Below are 19,891 nucleotides of genomic sequence, written 5' to 3' on the forward strand. Positions count from 1 at the left end.
TTGCATGTTTGTTCTTAGGTTCACCAAAAATCTGTCGCCTGACAAGATCAACCTGAGCACGTTAAAGGGGGAAGGTCAGCTGACCAATTTAGAGTTGGATCAAGAGGTGCTTCAGAACATGCTGGATCTTCCAACATGGCTTGCTATAAACAAAGTCTTTTGCAATAAGGCATCCATTAGGGTGAGTGTTTTATTATGCTGAAGTGGCAATTAACCGTATCTTTTTTTTTTCCCCCTTTCTGTCTCTGCAAACTTTTGAGCAACATTGTATTAACAGAAAATTGGGGTGAATACCTGATAAAATTTTAGAGAAAGACGAAGCTGTTACCAGCAATAATTTCTCACTATTTTTTTCTCTTATGATGGCATGAAATACATAAAGAAATGGTGAAAATAAACAGTGATTTTAATTTTTTTTTCTTTGTATGGAATGTATTCTTGCATATTCAGAAATAGAAGTAGAGGTATAAGCTTATATTTGCCCATGATATAATTGGTATCTTTTAATGATTCACTATGTTCTTTTTTATGTTTTATTTCTTCTATTTCACCCTCTGTTGTTTTTTTTTTTTACTGTTTTCCCTCTTGTTCCTTTCCAATCTCCAAAAATATCTTTTGGAGGGATTCTGTCTCTGTGGGAGATGTGAAAACGCTCTAAATCTAGCCAACTTCACTTTTTTGATCCTGGTGGCTGTGAAGAATTGAAGCAATGTATCTCCTCTCCTAGATTATCCTTGTATTTAGAGTAAGAAATGAAGCTATGGGTTGTTTTGACAGAAGTTATCTGGTCAAATTTTAGCAGTTTCTCAGTCTCTTCTTTCTTTACTTAATACTTTAGTTCTTAATACTTTGTTACAGACAAGCAATTATTTATAGGCCAAGCGAGCAAATGTGGATTTTTATTTCCTTTTAAAGGTAAGAATGTGGAAGGCAGTGTTGCCTTTGCGGATGTTTGACAACTCAGTGTTAAAGAGACAGGTTCTGTTTTGCTCCTCTGTGTTTTCCTTTCAGAGCTCAGTAGATTTTGAAGTTTATTTCTTAACACCTGAAAGAGATGTGTGCATAAGTTTCTTATACAGTACTTTCAGATAAACTTTGTAACTTGAAAGTGATGTTCTTTTGAGTCCAGGAGTTATAATTTGTATATCTAAACCACATCCTAAGCAAGTGCTTTATTTTGCTGTATCTTTAATATTTACTTTGTCTTAGAGTAATGTTTTCCATTGCAGATACCATGGACAAAATTGAAAACACATCCCATCTCTTTGGTGAGTCCTGAGATCAACTCCTAAATATAGACTCTGTAGCAGAATTTATCTCAAATATTTATATTGTTCTCTCAAATTGGTTCTAGAAATAGCTGAAACATTAAGGGACAGTTAGGAAGTGTCCTCTGGGTAGCAGCAGATCAAGATACCGTAATGTTTTTGTTAGTTTACTGTTGTAATTATTTAATCTTTTTTTCTTTGGGCATTGTCATAATGTTTGGCTGTTAGCTGATTTCTGTCAAGATCCTCAGGCATTACGTTTTAACTCAAGTTCATCTGAAGGGTAGTTATTTGTCCAAGTAGTACTTTTACAAGTTCCTACCTATCTTTTAGAGCTATCTTTTTCTGAGGACTTTTCTGTTCTGTATCTGCAGTCTATCCAGTGGTCCCAGTTACAGCAGGTTTGATACAGACAACATTCACAGGATTTCTATAACACCCTAGGATACAGCTTGGATATAAATAGGATGTAAAAGATGTACATGAGACTCAAAACCAATTAGAATGGATGCTATGTCTTGCACTTCTTTTATTTTTCTCTTTAATGAGTTTACTGAGAATTGTGGTAACACCAGAAGTAATTTGCTTGATGGTGGTTAAACTTTCTTAATTGGGCTTGCCTAGGAATGAACAGGCCTTTAACTGTTGTGTTTCCCAGACACACGGTGACTTTTTGAATGTGCTTCTGATTCCTTAGCTCTGAATCAGACTTGGAAAAAAAGATGTTGTTTTAAATTCTTGATGGATTTGCTAGTGACCTAGTTGTAATGTACTAATGCCTGTGCCGCTTTTCCCTGACACACAAAGATTAAAGGATGGTAATGCTGAAGTGGGATGGTTCAACCTCTTGCCTGTAAGATGCAATTGCCAAATTAGGAAAGCAGTTTAAGCCATGGTATTCTCAAGGATTACGTACTTTGACCTACAGTAACAAGGCCAGTTTGCTTTGCTTGCTGTGAACTTACTTTAGTAATCTTTGAGGTTAAGGTGATTTTCAAGGTCAACTTTGTCATATAAATTTTTTCTTGAACAAATGTGTTAAATGAAAACTGACATCAAAAGATAACTGTTCAATGGTAGATTGTACAACAGTCTTTCTGACTTCTCAAGGAAGACAAATGTAAAGGCCTAAGTGTCCAACTTCAGCCCTTTATTACATCTGAATTTCCACTATTTTGGTTGGGATATCTTTATCACTGAAACTTTGATTATATTTTAATTAACATTCCCTAGTTGGCATCCTTTTTTGAATAGCTTAGGAGGTAGCTAGAACCCAGTTGTCTAGCCAAAAGTACTTTCTTGGAACTGAGTCATCCTTTGTAAAACTCCATCTGTTAACATAGTGGCAAATATTAAATTTCCTTTGCTCTTCATCAATCTCTCCTCCTGTTTCTATGTGATGAGCAGTAAAATTTTGAAGATTGCTTTGTAGACCTGTGGATGCTATGCAGCAGTTTTTCCTCTAACAAAGTACAAATAGATTCCAGTGAGGAAACAACAGACAGATGTCTACATCCAGGTGTTCGTAATTAACTCTTGTGTATATTACAGAGAATTCTGTATTCAGTGCCCTACTGTTCTTTGCATGAATCGTGTAACAAACGAGAATGTTCCAAAGGTCTTAATTTAACCTCAAAAGAACGGTCAAAAATTCCAAAAGTGGTAGGATAACTAGAATAAACCTTTGCTTCCCCTGTCCCTCCCCAGACTAAGGGATTAGATCCCCCCCCCCCATGTTTTGCAAAGCAAGTCATTAACTGAGACAGCAGTATTCACAGTATGGTGAAGTATAAGAAAATACGGAGTAGGAAGCTAATGAGTTTCTAGGTAGTAGCCAGGGATCATGGATAAGATCTATGATCTTATCACTTCATGGACAAGAGTAGCATAGTTTGTGGATCAAGTGAATTGTGGTGATCATCATGATAATAAAATGCAGTAGGTAGGGCAGGTTGACCTGTGAAAAAATCTAATTTGAGGACAAAGCTTTTTGGTGTGTTTTGTCTGACTGGCGAAGGGAGTAAATGGAGGAATTCAGAAGAGGTGGTATAAACTCAGAGCTAGACAGGGACATAATATTAGCTGTTGAGTTTCTAATGAGCATGAAATGGGACAAGATTGCAGAACTATAAGCCTTAAATCAAGAGCCTTCCCAGTTTATATCAAAATTTAGGTCACAAACATTGCACTGTGAATAAGCTAGGAGATTAATGGATTTATTCAGTTGCTAGAAATAAAGTTTTGCTTTTGGTATATTCACATCTTATTCTTCATCCCTGTTATTATGCATTATGTGTAATTTGTGTTATAGCTCTGCTATTTTAATAAAGCCTTCAATTAAAATAGGATTTGGGTCTCATTCCCTTAATTCCCAGCTTCTTTTTTAAGGATCCCACTTCAAGTACCAAAAATACAATAACAGCATACAATTATACTAGAATATGCTGTGTTGCAAATTATACTAGAATGCATCTTTCTATAAAATACTTCTGCTAGATTAGCCAAGAGTCATATAATGAATTTTTATGTACAGATTCTGTTTTAAAGATTCAGCGCTAAACTTCCACTATTATTATGAATTTTAGTGGACTAGGTTCAAATATTTTCCATTAACATTTTTTTGAACTGTGTTAAATATTTCTTTGAAAGAACAACCATGTAGGAAGAAAACCCAGATGAGTATGCATTAAATCAAAATGCTTTTTTTTTTAAATGCCCTTTTCAAAATGCTATTTTTCAAAATATATATGATGGGTAAATAATGACGAATCAAGAATTCTACAATCCAATATTTAACTGGGGCAGTGTGTTAGAATTCTCAAAATATGAAAACCTTTATAAACAAATTTAAAAAATAAAAGTAATTCTGGTACTTTACAAAAGTTTATGGGAAAATGCCATGGTCTGGAATGTCTTATGTATATTTAGAAAAAAAAAAAAATCAGTGATTTTCTTTCTTTCTTTCTTTCTTTCTTCATATATCAGCCTTTTACTTTGTTACCTCTTATGTCTCCAACTTTTTTTCTGTTGTTTTTCAAGTCCTTGGATAAAGTTGTAATGGAAATGAGCACATGTGAAGAACCACGAGCCCCTAATGGACCCTCTCCTATAGCAACTGCGTCAGGACAGAGGTCAGCAATGATCCTCACTTGTACTTGATTTAAAAAAAGTTTAATTTTCTCTTTTTGAATTAGTGTAGAACACTTAGATTCACTGCGTATTTCCTGTAGTATATAGTGTTGCAGCTCTAAAATATTATTACTTCTGGACGGAGTTACATATGTATACTGATAGAGCTGTTTAATTTCAGACCTGTGTCTGGAAAAAACATCTAAACCGTATATGGAACTTGCTAGAAATGTTTCATTTAAGTATAACTACTGCGTTAAAAATATACTCATTTGATTTGTCTTTAATTTTCAAAATTTTAAATATCTTGCCTTTCAACTTATTTGGAAAATATATATAATGGTGTGGGAGTGTGTGTTTTGTATAATGAATGTTATTAAGATTTGTTAGTGTGGTATTTTAATGTTCTAGCTTCTTTTTGAAATCTTATTGAAAGATTTCATGCTTGCTATATATCTGGTAATCTGTGAAGATGACATATTGCTACAGCAGTGTTTTTTTTTTTTTTTCCCAATCTTTTTCTTTTATGGACCCAAAATGTTTTTCAGTGAGCATAGGGACCCATGTATAGAGAAATGAATTTTATGATACAATTTGTTTTCTTATTGTAATTTATGTATAATACTTAGAAGTAGTCCATGGTTCTCTGTCTCCTTGTACAGAGTACAGCTTGAAAATCATTGCCATAGAGATTCTGTGTAGGATGAAAGTTATAAAAAGGCAAAGGAATGACGAACCACTTAAACTGTACTTTTAAAACAAGCAGGAAAAAAACCAAAGCCAAATAAATTTAGATGTTAAAAGAATATATTAAACAGTATTTTCCATTCACTACTCTAGAACTTTCAGAGTGGTTAAGATTTTTACTAAAAATTTAATTGCAGCTGCTTTATCTCAGTACTGGGATACCTGTTGATCTGGTCTATAAATTTGACTATTTAGGATGCCTTTCTTTTGTAGGATGAAACAAAGCGAACTGTTTATGCTATTTTGCATATAAAAAGGTAGTTGTCTTGATGGGCAGCATAACTTAGTATAACTTAGTATAACTTAGCTCACAGAAAGAAATACCAGCCAGATTGGAACTGTCAGATAGTTCAACACTAATTACTCTTGTATACATGAAGAAGAGTAGTGTATCTACATAGTAGTGTAGATTGTTTTAATACAAACACAGCAATTTTTATCTATTTTTATAAGTATACCACTCTATTCATATTTTACCATGGAAAGTTGTGTTAATTGTTATAGTTCATGGAGTTTGATCATTGTCCAAAATATGTTCTTTATTCACAGAATGATTGTTTTGAGATTAGGATCAGAGGGTAGAGAAGAAGTTAGTGTAAATTGGGTCAAATATTTAACAAAAAATTGTAACTGATAAAGAATAAATTATGAACTTATATTATGGTCTGTGTTATGTTGTATTTCAGTTGTTTAATAAGTGTAATTTGTGACATTTCCTTTGGCTTGTAATTAATACATTGTCATTTCACCTTCTAGTGAATATGGCTTTGCTGAAAAAGTGGTGGAAGGAATTTCGGTTTCTGTGAACTCCATTGTAATAAGGATTGGTGCAAAAGCCTTTAATGCTTCATTTGAACTTTCCCAGCTAAGAATATATAGTGTAAATGCAAATTGGGAACATGCTGACCTGAGATTTACCAGGATACAAGAAGGTCAACGTGGAGAGGTGAATATTATCTTTTGCTAACTTTTTTTATATTATTTTTGTGGTAGAAGAGGAGGTAGTTGAAATGCACACTAGGAAACATGCTGTTACCAGGAATGGAGAAACTGCACTCAGTAATTTCAGCTGTTCCCTAAGAACCCAAGGACATAAAAATGGTAGGTGAGAGTCAGATCAAACGATATGTCTGTAGCAGTGCCCAAAGGGGATGTTCAGGGAAGACTGAATACCAAGGCAAGCATATGTAGAGTTCCACTGTTACATTCTCCAAGACCCTGACCATTTTAAAATGCAAACTACAGCAGATGTGAAGAATACAGGAAGGAAAAAAAAAGTCAATATTAACTAAGTGGTGTTTTTTGTTTTTGTTTTTGTTTTTAATTTTTAAAGCTTTAGCTGGTCATTTATTTGCTTGTGAGAGCTTTCCTAAAAAAGATTTTTTTCTTTAAACAATTTTAACTGAGTTCTAATAAAGATTCTATGCAAGAGTTGAACATTTTTCTGGGGATAATTAAATCATACATGTACAAAAAAGTAATAGCACTAAAGTACATACTTTGCTACTCTCTGGGAAAAGTAACATGCAAGTCCTGCATTGGTGTACATCATTCTTTTGCTTTCTCCCATGTAACTGAAGTAAAATGTATACTAAGTGCAAGGCTGATGCTGAATGTTGTGTTTTCTATTGACAACTAGTTACTTTTGACATGCAGCAGACCTTGAATATATAGGCGTTTAAAAAAAAAAAAAAAAAGGTGAAACTTAGAGCTAATTATTACTGATTATTAATTATTACAGTTTGCATCATGTCCCTTCTGCAGTTTATCTGTGTGTTAATGAAGTCTAAATAGGAAGAATTCAAGTTTGAATAGATGGAATTTTGTATTGCTATATTTTTTGATTTTATGCTTTTTAAGAAGAATTTGGTTCGGAATAGCCTCCCCCTATACAACAGTGCTTTCCTTGAGGAGTGTTTCATTAGGTTCAATGAGTTCTGGAAACACAGACTTGTAGGAACTGTAGCAAGTGATTTATTAGCGATAAATTGCATTAAAATAAATGGTGAGAGAACGAAACCGACACTGTACTATAAAGGTAATTTATGCTAAAAGGTAATTTATGCTAAAAACATTTTAAGGAAGTAAGTTCTTCTAGATCGTGTTCTACCTACACGTAGTATAATGAGGAATCTCCTTAGAATTTTTAGGAGGTTCTATTTACGCTGCTTCTGGACAAACAGGGTAGATACTTTCCTTTTCTGCAAACAGTATTTTTCAGGCTGCTTTTCACTATGCCTTTCCATCTTTTCTACTTCCTTGTGTGTACCTCCTCAAACAAACTGGGTATGTTTTACTTAAGTCTCTGCTTATATTTGCAGGACATAGGCTGTACAGTTTTCTGGATGACAAGAGAATGGCAACTGCAAAATAAGACACATACCTAACAAACTCTTCCCTCTTCCGCTTCTCCCTGTGGCGGAACTTTTTTCTTCAAAGAGTAATGTAGGAATGAGTTTTAAGGAAACTAGAATTAACTTTTTTTCCTCTTGATGCCCCAGTTTATTTGATGATTTTCCATGTTGCTACTGGATAATCACTCATTTTCCTATATTTGACTTTCAATATCCAGCTCTACTTGATGTTCTTGTGTTGTTATTTTCACATTTGCCTACTGTCTTCTAGAAATCTATCTCCTGGTTTGAAAGTTTGTGGAGTCTATGTAGCTTAAAATATATTTAATGTTTAACTTTCTTTAATTGAAACAAAAAAATAAACCCCCCTACTCTTTTGTAGCTTTGCTTCCTTCCTGACTCTGTTCCTACATACTAGGATTTAGCGTTCTGAGACCACACTAGACAATCTGTTTTGCTGTCTACTAAAAGCAACCTAGTATGAAATATGCCTTCATTGTTGTGTTTTTTTTCTGGATATTTTAAATGCTGGTTCTTCGCTCTGCCTGCTTTGAACTCACTTGACATTTCTGCGATATTCTGGAGGTAAAGAGCAGGATAAGGGCTTTTATTCTTGACTCCTCTAAGTGGAATAAATGAGTAAAATGTACTTGTTCATATAGCTCTGCATGAAGGATGTGCGTGTGCGTATAGATATATGCGTACACCCACATGTGCTTCTGCACATACTTTGTTGGAAGTAAACTGTCATATTTCATGAAGGTGTGTTTCTCTTTTTCTCTGTTTAAAGGTTTTGACTTTTAAAGAAATCAACTGGCAGATGATCAGAATAGAAGCGGATGCAATCCAGAGTTCTAAGCATGAAATCATGAGTGCTCCAGTTCGACTCATTACGAACCAATCAAAAATCAGGGTCACACTTAAAAGAAGGGTAAACTTGAAAACTTTGAAATCTTCTATTATTTTATGAATTCATAGTTAACTTAGGCTCTCCATGCATATATGCACATTGTAAAGATTTTTAATTTAATCCAGTTTAATTTTTTATAACATGTAATCAGTAAGACTGAAAGAGTGGTCAGAATTTAAATAACTGCAGACAGAATTTAAAAATGAAGAACTTCCACAGGTCCTACTAATTAAATTATTTGACCTCCAGAGCTTTATTTATGATGATGCATCTTGTCTTATCTCTCTAGATTCAGACGATATTTACATTACTTATGGTTACATAAGCAGTTCAGAATTCAATGCATGCTACGCACATAATAAGTTAGGCAATAATAAAGATGCTGTGGTATATCATAGGCACTTTTTAGTTAGTAAGATAAATAATAAGAGTATCTTTCATTTAAAATCTTATTCAATATGGGAGAAACTTCCTTTTAAAGAAGTGTGAGGTTCTGTTCAGTCTTTTTCATACATTTTATATAAGACACTTTTTAAAATTTTCATTCTATAGCTAAAGGATTGTAACGTGGTGGCATCAAAACTGGTTCTGATTCTGGATGACTTGCTGTGGGTTTTGACTGATTCCCAGTTGAAAGCCATGGTGCAGTATGCCAAATCTCTTAGTGAAGCCATAGAGAAATCAACAGAGCAGAGAAAAAGCTTGGCTTCCGAAACAGCTCAGGTACGATAACTGCTTGTCTCACTTTATGAGTATCAAGTTTTTAAAAATATAATATGTGGTTAGTTGCATTAATTGATTTTTTTTTTGAGGATGCAAGTTACTCATTTTCATTCAACTGTCTATCTTGAATTACATCATGAATGATCACAGTAGTATAAAAGACTTCATTTTACAAGATTTTGTGTATTAATGTCAATTACAGGAAAGAAAAAAATGTTTCTATATTCATGTACAGAGTATTTTGACTTCTGCGTTTACTTAAAAATTGATAAATTATTTAGTAAATCTGGTCTTAAAATAGCTTCTGATGAAGAATTATAAATAAATAAAATTGAGACACTCAAGTAACATTAATGGATGAATAGATACACTTACTGTAATGGTTTAAGGTGCTGGTCCAGTTTGTTTTCGTGGTCCTGAAATGCTAGGTTTTAATCAGAGCTTTCCTTAATGCAGCTCTCTTGTTGGAATACATGGTGAAAAAATAATTCTACTTTTAACATATCTGCTGGCATAGATGTTATGTTTATGCTGTATGTAAAATAGTCTTACATAAACATTTTTGTCATCTTTCAGCACATATAGCATGCTAGACCAACTGGTCTTTCTAGTGAGTGTTGTGGGGAGGATCTCTTTTTGTCTGTGAAGCAGCAGCACAAATACCCTGATAAAAGATGGGACTGTAAACGACAGTTTATTACTAGGACTGATTGAATAAATTCACTTGTGTCGAATCTCATACAATAAAACTATTGTACTGTAATGCAGAGTTCAGTTCTTGTGGTGGTCCTGATGATTTGCAAAGTGATTTGATGGTTCAGATACAGCAATCAAATGGCTAGCTGTCATTGAGCAGGGAGGTTCTGATTCTTCAATTCCCTGTACTTGCATCTTGCCGATTCCCTGATCCTGGCGCTGGCTTGTGTTTGAGCCTATAGTGATACAGTTTGGGGAGCTAAACTAGCAGAAATGATGCCAGCAAAAAAAAATTTTCTGCTAGTCTGGCTTGCAACAAAAATTAGAGAAATACCAGTGCTGCAAGAACAGGGTATAAAGATGTGGGGAAAGGGAAAAACAGGGCATGAATTGACATTGTCTCTTTGTGACACCTAGCCATTAGATCAACCTATCTGTATTCTAAAATAACACTCTTAAATCTCATTCACGATCCAAAGTGAACATAATGTATATGATGCATATTTTTCCTTATTTGAAAGGTCTATTTATAGTAAGTGAAGAGTTGTGGTGGTTTTAAGCTTGAAGGGAAGGATAAATTTCTACCAATTGATGTGACTAAATATTTTCAGAGCTCTGCTCCTGCACCCAGCTCTCAGCAGGTGAAAGCGCACCAGACTACAGCAGCACCTGATCAAAATGATGCGATAGTGAAATTGTTTAATGATTTCGATGTTAAGGAAACTTCTCATCACTTAGTAATTTCCCATTTGGACCTACATATATGTGATGATATCCACTCTAAAGAAAAAGGTAACTGTTCAGGTTTTGCTTTCCTTTTTTTTTTTTTTTTTTTTTTTTTGAGTAACATGCATATAAACTGTAATTGTCTTTACTGGATTCTTCAAAATGTCTTCTAATGTTAATCAACAGCTTTTATTTTAGAGGAATTGTCTTCCTGTGTCTCTAGACACACATAAAATTGGCTAGATGCCTCTACCAGGAGAATATTACATTGTTAAATGCAATTACTTTAAAATAAATGTAACAAAAACTGCTAATAGTACTAGAATCTTCAGTGCTTTTTTGTCTTCTAGAAACTGATTTTGTCCAGACTGATGGTTTCTGCTGATTTTTCCTTTATATTGCTAGCTAACTGTATTATCAGCACTGCAGCGGCAATAGTACTGTTGCTTGAAAGGGTCACTGTGCAATCTGTTTGTGTAAATATTCCTTATAAAATACAGATAGTTTACACTAATAAACAAGCAGTCTTCTCTGTTACTAATTTTGAAAATTTAGGATGTTCTGCAGCGAATTGGAGGAACAAAACAAGTGTTCTGTGGCCGTATAGTTTTTGTCTGTAGTACTTGTACTATTTTAATCCAAGGCTACTGCAGTGTACCATGTTTATAATTAGAGGAAAAAAGACAAATGACCCATTTCATGCCTTTGAAAGTGGTCAGAAGAGAATGACGAATCAGTGTATATTCAAGGAGCTGGCTAGTCACTGAAAAATGTACAGAGGGATACAAGGTCTGCTATAAAAGCGAGTGAAAAACTTAAGACTTAGTGAATGTATTTCCCTGACTGGGAAAGATACTTGTACAGCAGCAGAGCATACAGCTCACTGGCTAGAGATAAATTACATGCAAGGAAATGTGTCTACTGAAGTTGAGATTTATTGTTCTCAGAGAGATCTCTTTTTTTCAATCTTTTTTTTCCTTTTTTTAATGAAATTTTAAATTTAGTGGAAAATCAGGACAGAGAGATTCTCAGCATCCCTCTTCACTGCAGGAATATCTGTCAGATAAGAAAACAGATTATATTTACAGTATTCTTGTACATCTGTCTTTGATCATAATCTTCAGTATGAAAAGTTTTGTTTCAGGAAAAACTGCAGGATTATGTGTACAAAGAGTTAGTTACCTTTATTTTTCAGTAACATTTAAAATAATATGCAGTTTGTTAGTAGTGATTGAGCACAGAACATAGATTTCTTTCTACAAGCTGATATTTAGAAAACAGTGAAGACGACCTGAGTGAAAATTTTGAGGGAAGTTGATGAGATTGTAGGGGGGGAGAGAGATAGTAGAGGGGGAAGAAAAAATAGCTGTTAGGTGTTTCAGGGAACATTAGAACTACCGTTCTAAATCCAAGACCTGCAGAGCTGAGCATTGCTTTATTTTACAGATTCAAATAGACGTGTCACAGGAGGGGCCATGCAGCTTTCTTTCAGCTATTTAACAGTGGACTATTATCCATTTCACAAAGCAGGTATGAAAGTGAGCATTTTTTGAACTACCTGTAAATGGAACTGCATAGCTAAAATTAAAAAATAAATAAATATGTGTATATGGCTTGAATAATAATAGTTTTACAAACACTTGAAATGTACACTTTCTGTATGTAAAATGAAACAACAAAAACAATCTGGAACCAATTAAATTCCTGTAAATGAACTATTCTAGGCCAAACAGTTTTCCTGTTCACTGTTTCGTTTGGCCAACAAAATGGTGTTTGCACTTTTCTGACGTGAAAAAAAATGTGTTTTGACAGGAGAAGACAGACTGAGAATTCACTAATTGGATACCTACAGGAGTCAGATGCAGCCTTCTAATATGGCAGATTTCTTTCCATATAGAAGTTTTATCATTTTATGGGCATTTACAAACTGCTTTTTTTTTTTCTAAACAAGAACGCTAGTGTGTAGGGAGTCAGTTGGGCAGCATTTTGTTATATTTTTGGGGAATTTTTATGGAAACATCTGTTAGCAGTTTCCAACCAAGAATTTCTTATAAAGCATTCCTAGTAAATCTGTTCTTCAGAAGTCTTAAAATAAAATTCCAGCAGCAATTATCCAATTATCAAAATAAAAGAGACAAAAGAGGTTTGCTCTTGAATTTGTGATCAAATGCAATCTATTTCAGTGTGAGAGGGACTTCTGCTTGGCGGATTGGGGGCATTGTGCTTTTGTTTTGCTTTTTACAAACACAAACCAGTCTCTTTGGAGTGATATCCATGCGCATTAAAGACAGGAATTAGCAGTAGCTTGCTGTAGTCATTCTTGTCACTCATGGATGCAGATGGAATCATTTAATGCCAATCTACTTCATTTCTAAATAGCAAGCATAGTTTTAGCACCTTATAAAATTTATAGTAATTTAGTGTGGGTTAGACAAGCATATTCATTTCTATAGATTGGCCCAATATCAGTTGAGTTGTGTAATGTTAGTTTTCTTTCCTGTGAAAGTGGGAAGTCAAGTCACAGGTGTTTAACATGCCTGTCTTGTGACTCAGCTGTTCATATACTGTTTTTCATTGCTACTTCCTACGAAGTCTAGGGGAACATCTGGTCTCACTGTTTACACTTCCTGTGAGGTCTGCTCTTGAAAGGAGGAAGAAATGGAAGAAGTAGACTAATAATTAGATTTTTATTTTCTTTTGGAAGAATTTTTAGCCAGGTTGAAGCAGTAGGCTCTTGAATGGGCATGTTAGAAGCCGACTGAGAATGCTTTAAAAGAAATGAATACTTGGGGCATGACTCCCACAGCATGAAAACAGAGATGGAAACAGTCATCTGTAGGGCAAAGGTAGTGTTCTCCTGCAGTCTTAAACAGTGTTCCATACAGTACGTTTAAGTAGCAGAAATCAAAGTCTCTCTAACAGCAGGCAACCACAAAAACATGTAGGAGGGTGCTCCTCTTTGGTCCAGTCTGTGGAGGGGAAGGGCCCATGCCAGAACTTTTTCTTTCCAATTTAAGAAGTTGTCATCTTCTCACTATATTAGAATAATGTGGCAATTCTATGGGCAAGCAATTTTAAGAGGTGGGAGAGCCCCTTTACTCCAGGGAAAAGGAGCACTTTTTAATTTTGTAAGTTCAAAGGGAGTTCTCTACCCATGTAGGTGTCATGCTTATATATACTGCTGAGTCTGGTACTGTCATCTGATATGCAGAGCACTTTACTGAGATGAGATGCTGCAATACTGTGTCCTTAAAGAAAACAGCATATTAATACTTCCTAACAGTGGGCAAGGAAGAAACAACTATGTATCTCTGAGACTGTTACCAGGCTGTTTTCCAGTTTTGTACTTCTCTGGCCCATGGAATATTTAGAAATGCTCCTTTTGGTATAGTCTTTCTGGGAATTGCAATGAACTCTTCAGGAAAAAGTCCTCAATAATTAATAATAATATTTGCAGATGGAGCTATTGTGGGTTTTTGGTTTTGTTTTGTTCCATACCACAGCAAGACTAATGGGAGCGTGGGTGCTGTAAGATACACTTCTAATCCGTTGAGCATCAATCCTTCCAACAACAGCCTTTCATAGTACTTAAGAAAAGTGAAGCAGGATGTGGGTCCATTGACTGTGATAATCCTAACATAAGACAGACTGTTGCTGGATGTTGTAAACCTGTCTGTACAGCAATCCATTTCTTTACTGGTCTTCCCAGACCTGCTCTCACAGAAGCTTATACCAGATCCCTTACCTGTGCAGCTGATCTTGTCTACCAGGATTCCCAGGTTGTTCTGCAAAGCTGCTTCTCAGCTGGTCAGCCCCTAGCCTGTACAGTTGCATGGGGTTATTCCTGTCTGGGACTTAGATTTTTCTTTGACCTTCCTACTGGGTCACTTTTCTAGCCTTTTAAGGTCTCTGTGAATGGCAGCACAACTACCTGGTTTATCAATTATTTCTCCCATCTGCAAAGTTAAAGCCTGTTCTATCATCCAGGTCATTAATGAAGTTATATTGTCCCCAGTATTGACCTTTGGGATACACCACCATTATTGACTGCCTCCAGTGGACTTCATACTGCTTATCCCAGCCCTTTGAAACCAACAGTTAAACCAGTTTTCTGTCTACCTCACCACGTACTTATCTAGTCTGTACGTCGTCATTTTGTCACAGAACGTGTCTTGGGACAGTGTTGAAAGCCTTGCTATAATATTCAAGGTAAACAACATCCACTATTCTTCCCTCATCACCAAGCCAGTCATCTTACAGTAGAAGGCTATGAAGTTCAAGAGGCATGACTTCCCTTCCATAAATTCATGCTGACTAGTCTGTCACCTTCCTGTCCTTAATGTGTTTTGAAATGGTTTTCAGGATTCTGACTTCTCTGCTGCCTTCTTGGGAATTGAGATGAAGCTGTTGTTCCTTTTGTCCTTCTTGAAGATAGGAATGACACTTGCTTCCTTTCAGTCCTTAGGAACTTCTCTTGATCACCATTCACTAATAACATTTCAAAGATAATTTGGAATGGCCTTCCTGTGGCATTAGACAGCTCTCTCAACCCTCATGTGCATCCCTTTCAGGATCCGGTGGACTTGGGCATGTCTAATCTGTTAAAGTGTTTCCTAAGTTAACACTCCTCTGCTGAGGGGAAGGTCTTCTTGCTCCAAACTCTCACATGGTCTCAGGGACCTAGGACTTTTGAAGGCAAGTCTTACCAGTGAATATTGTGGCAAAGAAGGCAAAGAGGATCTCTGCCTTCTGCATGTCCTTTATCTCCTGCTCAAGAGCAGCAAGTCCAAATTTTCCCTAGTTTTCCTTTTGCTGCTGATACACCTGTAGAAGGGTTTCTTGTTGCCCTTCACACGTCTTACCAGATGTCATGTCAGCTTGTGAGGTCAGCTTCGGCATTCCTAGCCCCATCTTCTGTATTCTTTCTGGGTCACCTGCTGCTGCTTCCACATCTTGTACCCTTCCTTTTTATATTTGAAATTAGTCAGGAACATCTGGTTCATCCACAGAGGTCTCCCGCCTCTTCTGCTTGATTTCCTGCTTTTCAGTGTGGATCTTTCTTGAGCTTGGAATTGATTCTTGAAAATCAACCAGTTTTCCTGTACCCCTCCTCTATCCAGGGTTATATACCTTGAAATTCTTTCAAGTACTCCAGTCTGTTCTCCTGAAGTCCTGGGTTGTCATTCTGCTTTTTGCCTTGTTGCTTTACCTCAGGATTCTGAACTCCACCATCTCACGGTAACTGGAGCCAAGGCTGCCCCTGACCTTCACATCCCTGGCCAGTACTTCCTTTTCGGTAAGAATCGGGTCCGGCAGAGCATGTGAATGTGATACTTCTTCCAGTTGTCTGAGGAGCGCCTCATGGTCTTCGAGATGAGATGACCTGATCTGTAAGCTCTCGGCTGGTTGATCATGCATCGCAAGGCACCGCTCTCACAGTAAGGGACACTCCCCCTCCTTGCCTTCCCAAAGAGCCTGTATCCATCCTTAGTGGTGTTTCAGTTGTGTGTGTCTCTGTGATCCCGATAAGATCATAGCCCTGCAACTGCATGCAGATCTCTAATTACTCCTGCTTCCACTTGTTCCTCATGCTGCATGCATTGGTGTAAAGTTACTTCAGAGAGGCACCCACCCATACTGACTTCCCAGGAAGGGTAAGAGACCTTTCCCTGTAATGCTGCTGTCCTGTAGTTTATATACATATGCCTGGGGTGACCCCACTTTATCCCTGTTTTGGAAAAAAACATCCTCCTGGACTTGAATTTAATCTATGATTCTACCTCTGCCCTCTTGCACTCTTTCTGTTTTCTTCCCTTTTCCCTTCTCTTCTTCCTTAGCTAGAAAGATGCAAATAGCCATCAAAACACTACGAGGTAGGAGGATGGGGAAAATGCCATCTCCTGTGGTACTTTTCTCTGTTACTGTGTCTTCCATGCTGAAATCTTTGCTTTTAGACTTGAAATCAGAATTTTTTTCCAAGGCATTTTCCTATTTTAATGTCAACTGTATTTACACAACTCCGGTGTTAGTTTCCACGTCTTCATTAAGTCCCAAATGAAGTAAGACATACTGATACTTAAAGAGTAATGTACTGCTTGGTAAAAGTTACTTGTATTGCATACTTATGAACAGGTAGTAGACTGTCTTTACAGAGACTCTTAGAAGATATCCCAATTTCTTTCACAGTAAATGCTTTACAAACAGAAACTTGCTATAAATAAAAGAATTTCCAATGGTATTGATTTTTAAGGCTGTGTGCTGTGCTAGAATACTGATTGCTTTCTTCTTGGTCGTTCAGCATGAAGGTGCTAAAGAACCAAGACAAAAAGAGAAAAGAGTACATTTCTGAAAAGAGACCAGAAACAACTTAGGACACAGTTTGGTGGGGAAGATAAGATTAGAAAGAGTGAGCATGGGAAAATTCTCTTTTTTTTTTTTAGTGAAACATATATACGGATGCAAACACACACACATATACACATATATATGTATAGATATATATGTACATCTGCATGTATATATTTGACATCTTCTAGCATATGAAATTAGCATCATCAAATTTCTCGGAACTGGAAATACCCAGTGATGTTTTGAGCATTAGTTAATGGTGTTAAAAGGCAGGTAGCAATATTATATTATTTTATGAGTGAATTTATGAAGCAGTGCAACTTGTTTTTATGCAATATGTAACTTTTGTTGTAACATCTAAGTTCTGTAATTGCAGCATGCAATGGAATTTTATTTTGAAGAAAACATAGTGAAGTAGTGAAAATCTGTTATCCAGTTAGAAGCAAACTTTCAAATAAAATGAGTTAATATTTTCTCCCATCCTTCATATTTGCAGGAGATAGCTGCAATCACTGGATGCATTATAGTGATGCCACTAAAGCCAGAAGTGGATGGGCCACAGAATTATTAAATGAATTCAAAAGCAATGTTGAATTGCTTAAGCAGGCTGTGAAGGATCAGTTTATAGGTTCTCCTGCCACATCACCACCTGCTGTATCTCCTCAAAAGCTACAGACAGGTACTTTGCTTACATCGCTAATGCTCTAATTCCATTCAATATTGAAACTATCGTAAAGACAACGGTTTTCAATGATTCCATCATTGTTCTTTCCTACAGGCAAGGAACAGATACCGAAAGGAACATCTAGGGCTTCCTCTGTATCTTCCCAACAACCAAAGGGCAAACTGATGTCTAGTCCTATTGTGGTTAGACTTGCAGATTTCAATATATATCAGGTAAATTTCTTTGAGTTAGTAAAACTGGGGCTGCTTTGCCCTTGACTGGTATGTAACCATGTTTTTTAAGGGGCAATTCTAAAGCTGTTGAAATTTAACAGAAGTCTTTCCATTCATTGTTGTATTAGACTTTTATGGGCCTGCTTCTACTTCATTAAAACTGGTGAATATTTCCTTACTGACTTTATATTGCATGGTACCCTACCGCAATACCACAATTATGTTTTGGATCCAGGTTTTATCATCCCACAAATCCTGACATTTAGAATTTCATCCTTCACTATACTTTGTTAGGTACCCAGTATTTTAATATGATTTTGTACTTCATGTTTCTCTTATTGATATCTTTTTCAAAGTACGTAGTTTTTGTTGTCTTTTTTTTGTTTGCTTTTAAGAAATGTTGAATGATGGTTTTTATTCTTCTCTAGTCTGTTCCCCCAGTGATATTTTGAGTAGAATTTAACCATTTTTTTGTTTGTTTCAGTTAGTTGTTTTAACTGTTGGCGGTGGTCCAGATTAACTCTGGGGTGGATAGGAGGCAACTGGATTAGAGGAGTATAATTCTAAGGCAGAATGGTAGTGATACTGGAGGACCAACTCCAAATTTCAGGTCCAAACAAAAACGCCTGGTGTGTTCCCCTAGTCATTGTGACTTCTATTTGTTCTTGTTCAGATTTCCAGGGCTTTTTTTCCATATCGCTTCTGGTAGAGTGGGAGGTTGGAGCTTGCTTCCAGGAGCCTTCATCTGGGTTTCAAGTGTTTTTGTACCGTCAGTGTTTTCATTTGTCTTCTACTCTTCTGACGCTTGTCTCCCTGTCCTTCCTACACAGCTACTTTTTCAGTTTTTAAAAAATAATATAGAAATAATGACATTACAATAAAATTTTTCTAGATATATCTGTCATTTCTTTAAATTTGTGTTAATACAGAGATGTTTGTAACCTGAAAACAGCTATATAGGTGAAGCAGGCTTATAAAGGTTATCTATTCATCTTTTCCAGTGGAACTATTACATATATCATCATATATTGAGTATTTAAAAGTTGGCAACTTCAAATGAGCAGTCAGACCTACAAAGTGTTGGATGAAAGAGCTTTGTTTTGACAAGTTATGTTTTAAACTAAGGTACATTCCATGAAATTTAGAGTCCAATATATACCAAAAGGCAATCTCCTCCTTGGTTCACAATTTATATTGTAAAGAAACAGAAGTAGTAGATTATTCTTCTGTGGTGTCTTGATTCTTCTGTAAAGTAGACCTTTGGGCACAGCCAAATATACATATCCCTGCTAGTTGCATGCTGAATACCTTGCCTAGCAACATACAATTCAGAGTTGGCCCATGTACTGGAATCTGTCCTTTTGACAGTACAAGGACTTCATGACGTTTGCATAATAAACTTACCTAGCTTATTGATCCCTTATCATCTAGATACGGGATCCTTTTTGGACAACTGGTATGCAAATATGCCATGTCCTAGCATAATTGCTTATATAGGAACTGTAGTGTTTGCAATAAAGATATCAGACCTCTCTAGGCTTCTACTGAATGCTTTTGAAAGTGACCTACTGCATCCTGCCTCACGAGTGAACGGGGTCTGGTACCATTAATACCATACAGTTTTCTTGTGCAACTGTTCTGTGAAGACTCCTACTGAAAGTTAACCAGGTGTTTTGTACTGTTTGCGCTTTGTGTAGACGGGGATCTACATCTGAGAGCAGTGGAATGTTACCCTACCAGGGGCAGTCCTTTGCAATTATAAATGCTTAATGATTGATGAAAATATAATGTATTAATGAAGTTAATCTTCTGTCTTTTACAGGTCTCAACAGCAGACCAGTGCCGTTCTTCCCCTAAAACATTGGTCTCCTGCAATAAAAAGTCACTTTATCTTCCACCAGAAATGCCAGCTATTCATTTTGAATTCACAGAATATTACTACCCAGATGGAAAGGACTTTCCTAGTAAGATGATTTTTTTGTACTGATAGATAATTTTTTTATGTAATCTTCCCCTTTATGAAACTTAATATTGACTCCAGGTTGACAGTTCAAAATGGTCAGTGGTTTTCTAAATTTGAAAGTACATAATAC

The 19,891-nt window shown here is 36.0% G+C and overlaps 1 protein-coding gene across 3 annotated transcripts in view; it reads left to right on the plus strand.

Moving 5' to 3' along the window:
* The window catches only part of BLTP3B (bridge-like lipid transfer protein family member 3B), a 56,861-nt gene that overhangs the window by 17,212 nt on the left and 19,758 nt on the right, over positions 1-19,891 (plus strand). For all 3 annotated transcript variants that reach the window (XR_007162318.2, XM_048061147.2, XM_048061146.2), the window contains 11 exons: positions 19-181; positions 1,230-1,268; positions 4,308-4,399; positions 5,901-6,090; positions 8,289-8,429; positions 8,961-9,131; positions 10,439-10,619; positions 12,000-12,083; positions 17,398-17,580; positions 17,680-17,798; positions 19,621-19,762. Coding sequence is in view for 2 of the 3 variants with exons in the window: in XM_048061146.2 (XP_047917103.1) it covers positions 19-181; positions 1,230-1,268; positions 4,308-4,399; positions 5,901-6,090; positions 8,289-8,429; positions 8,961-9,131; positions 10,439-10,619; positions 12,000-12,083; positions 17,398-17,580; positions 17,680-17,798; positions 19,621-19,762 (1,505 nt within the window). In the remaining variant the exon portion in view is untranslated. The remainder of the gene's footprint in view (positions 1-18; positions 182-1,229; positions 1,269-4,307; positions 4,400-5,900; positions 6,091-8,288; positions 8,430-8,960; positions 9,132-10,438; positions 10,620-11,999; positions 12,084-17,397; positions 17,581-17,679; positions 17,799-19,620; positions 19,763-19,891) is intronic.

The sequence above is a fragment of the Anser cygnoides genome, chromosome 1 (assembly GCF_040182565.1).
Source record: "Anser cygnoides isolate HZ-2024a breed goose chromosome 1, Taihu_goose_T2T_genome, whole genome shotgun sequence".
Taxonomy (NCBI): domain Eukaryota; kingdom Metazoa; phylum Chordata; class Aves; order Anseriformes; family Anatidae; genus Anser; species Anser cygnoides.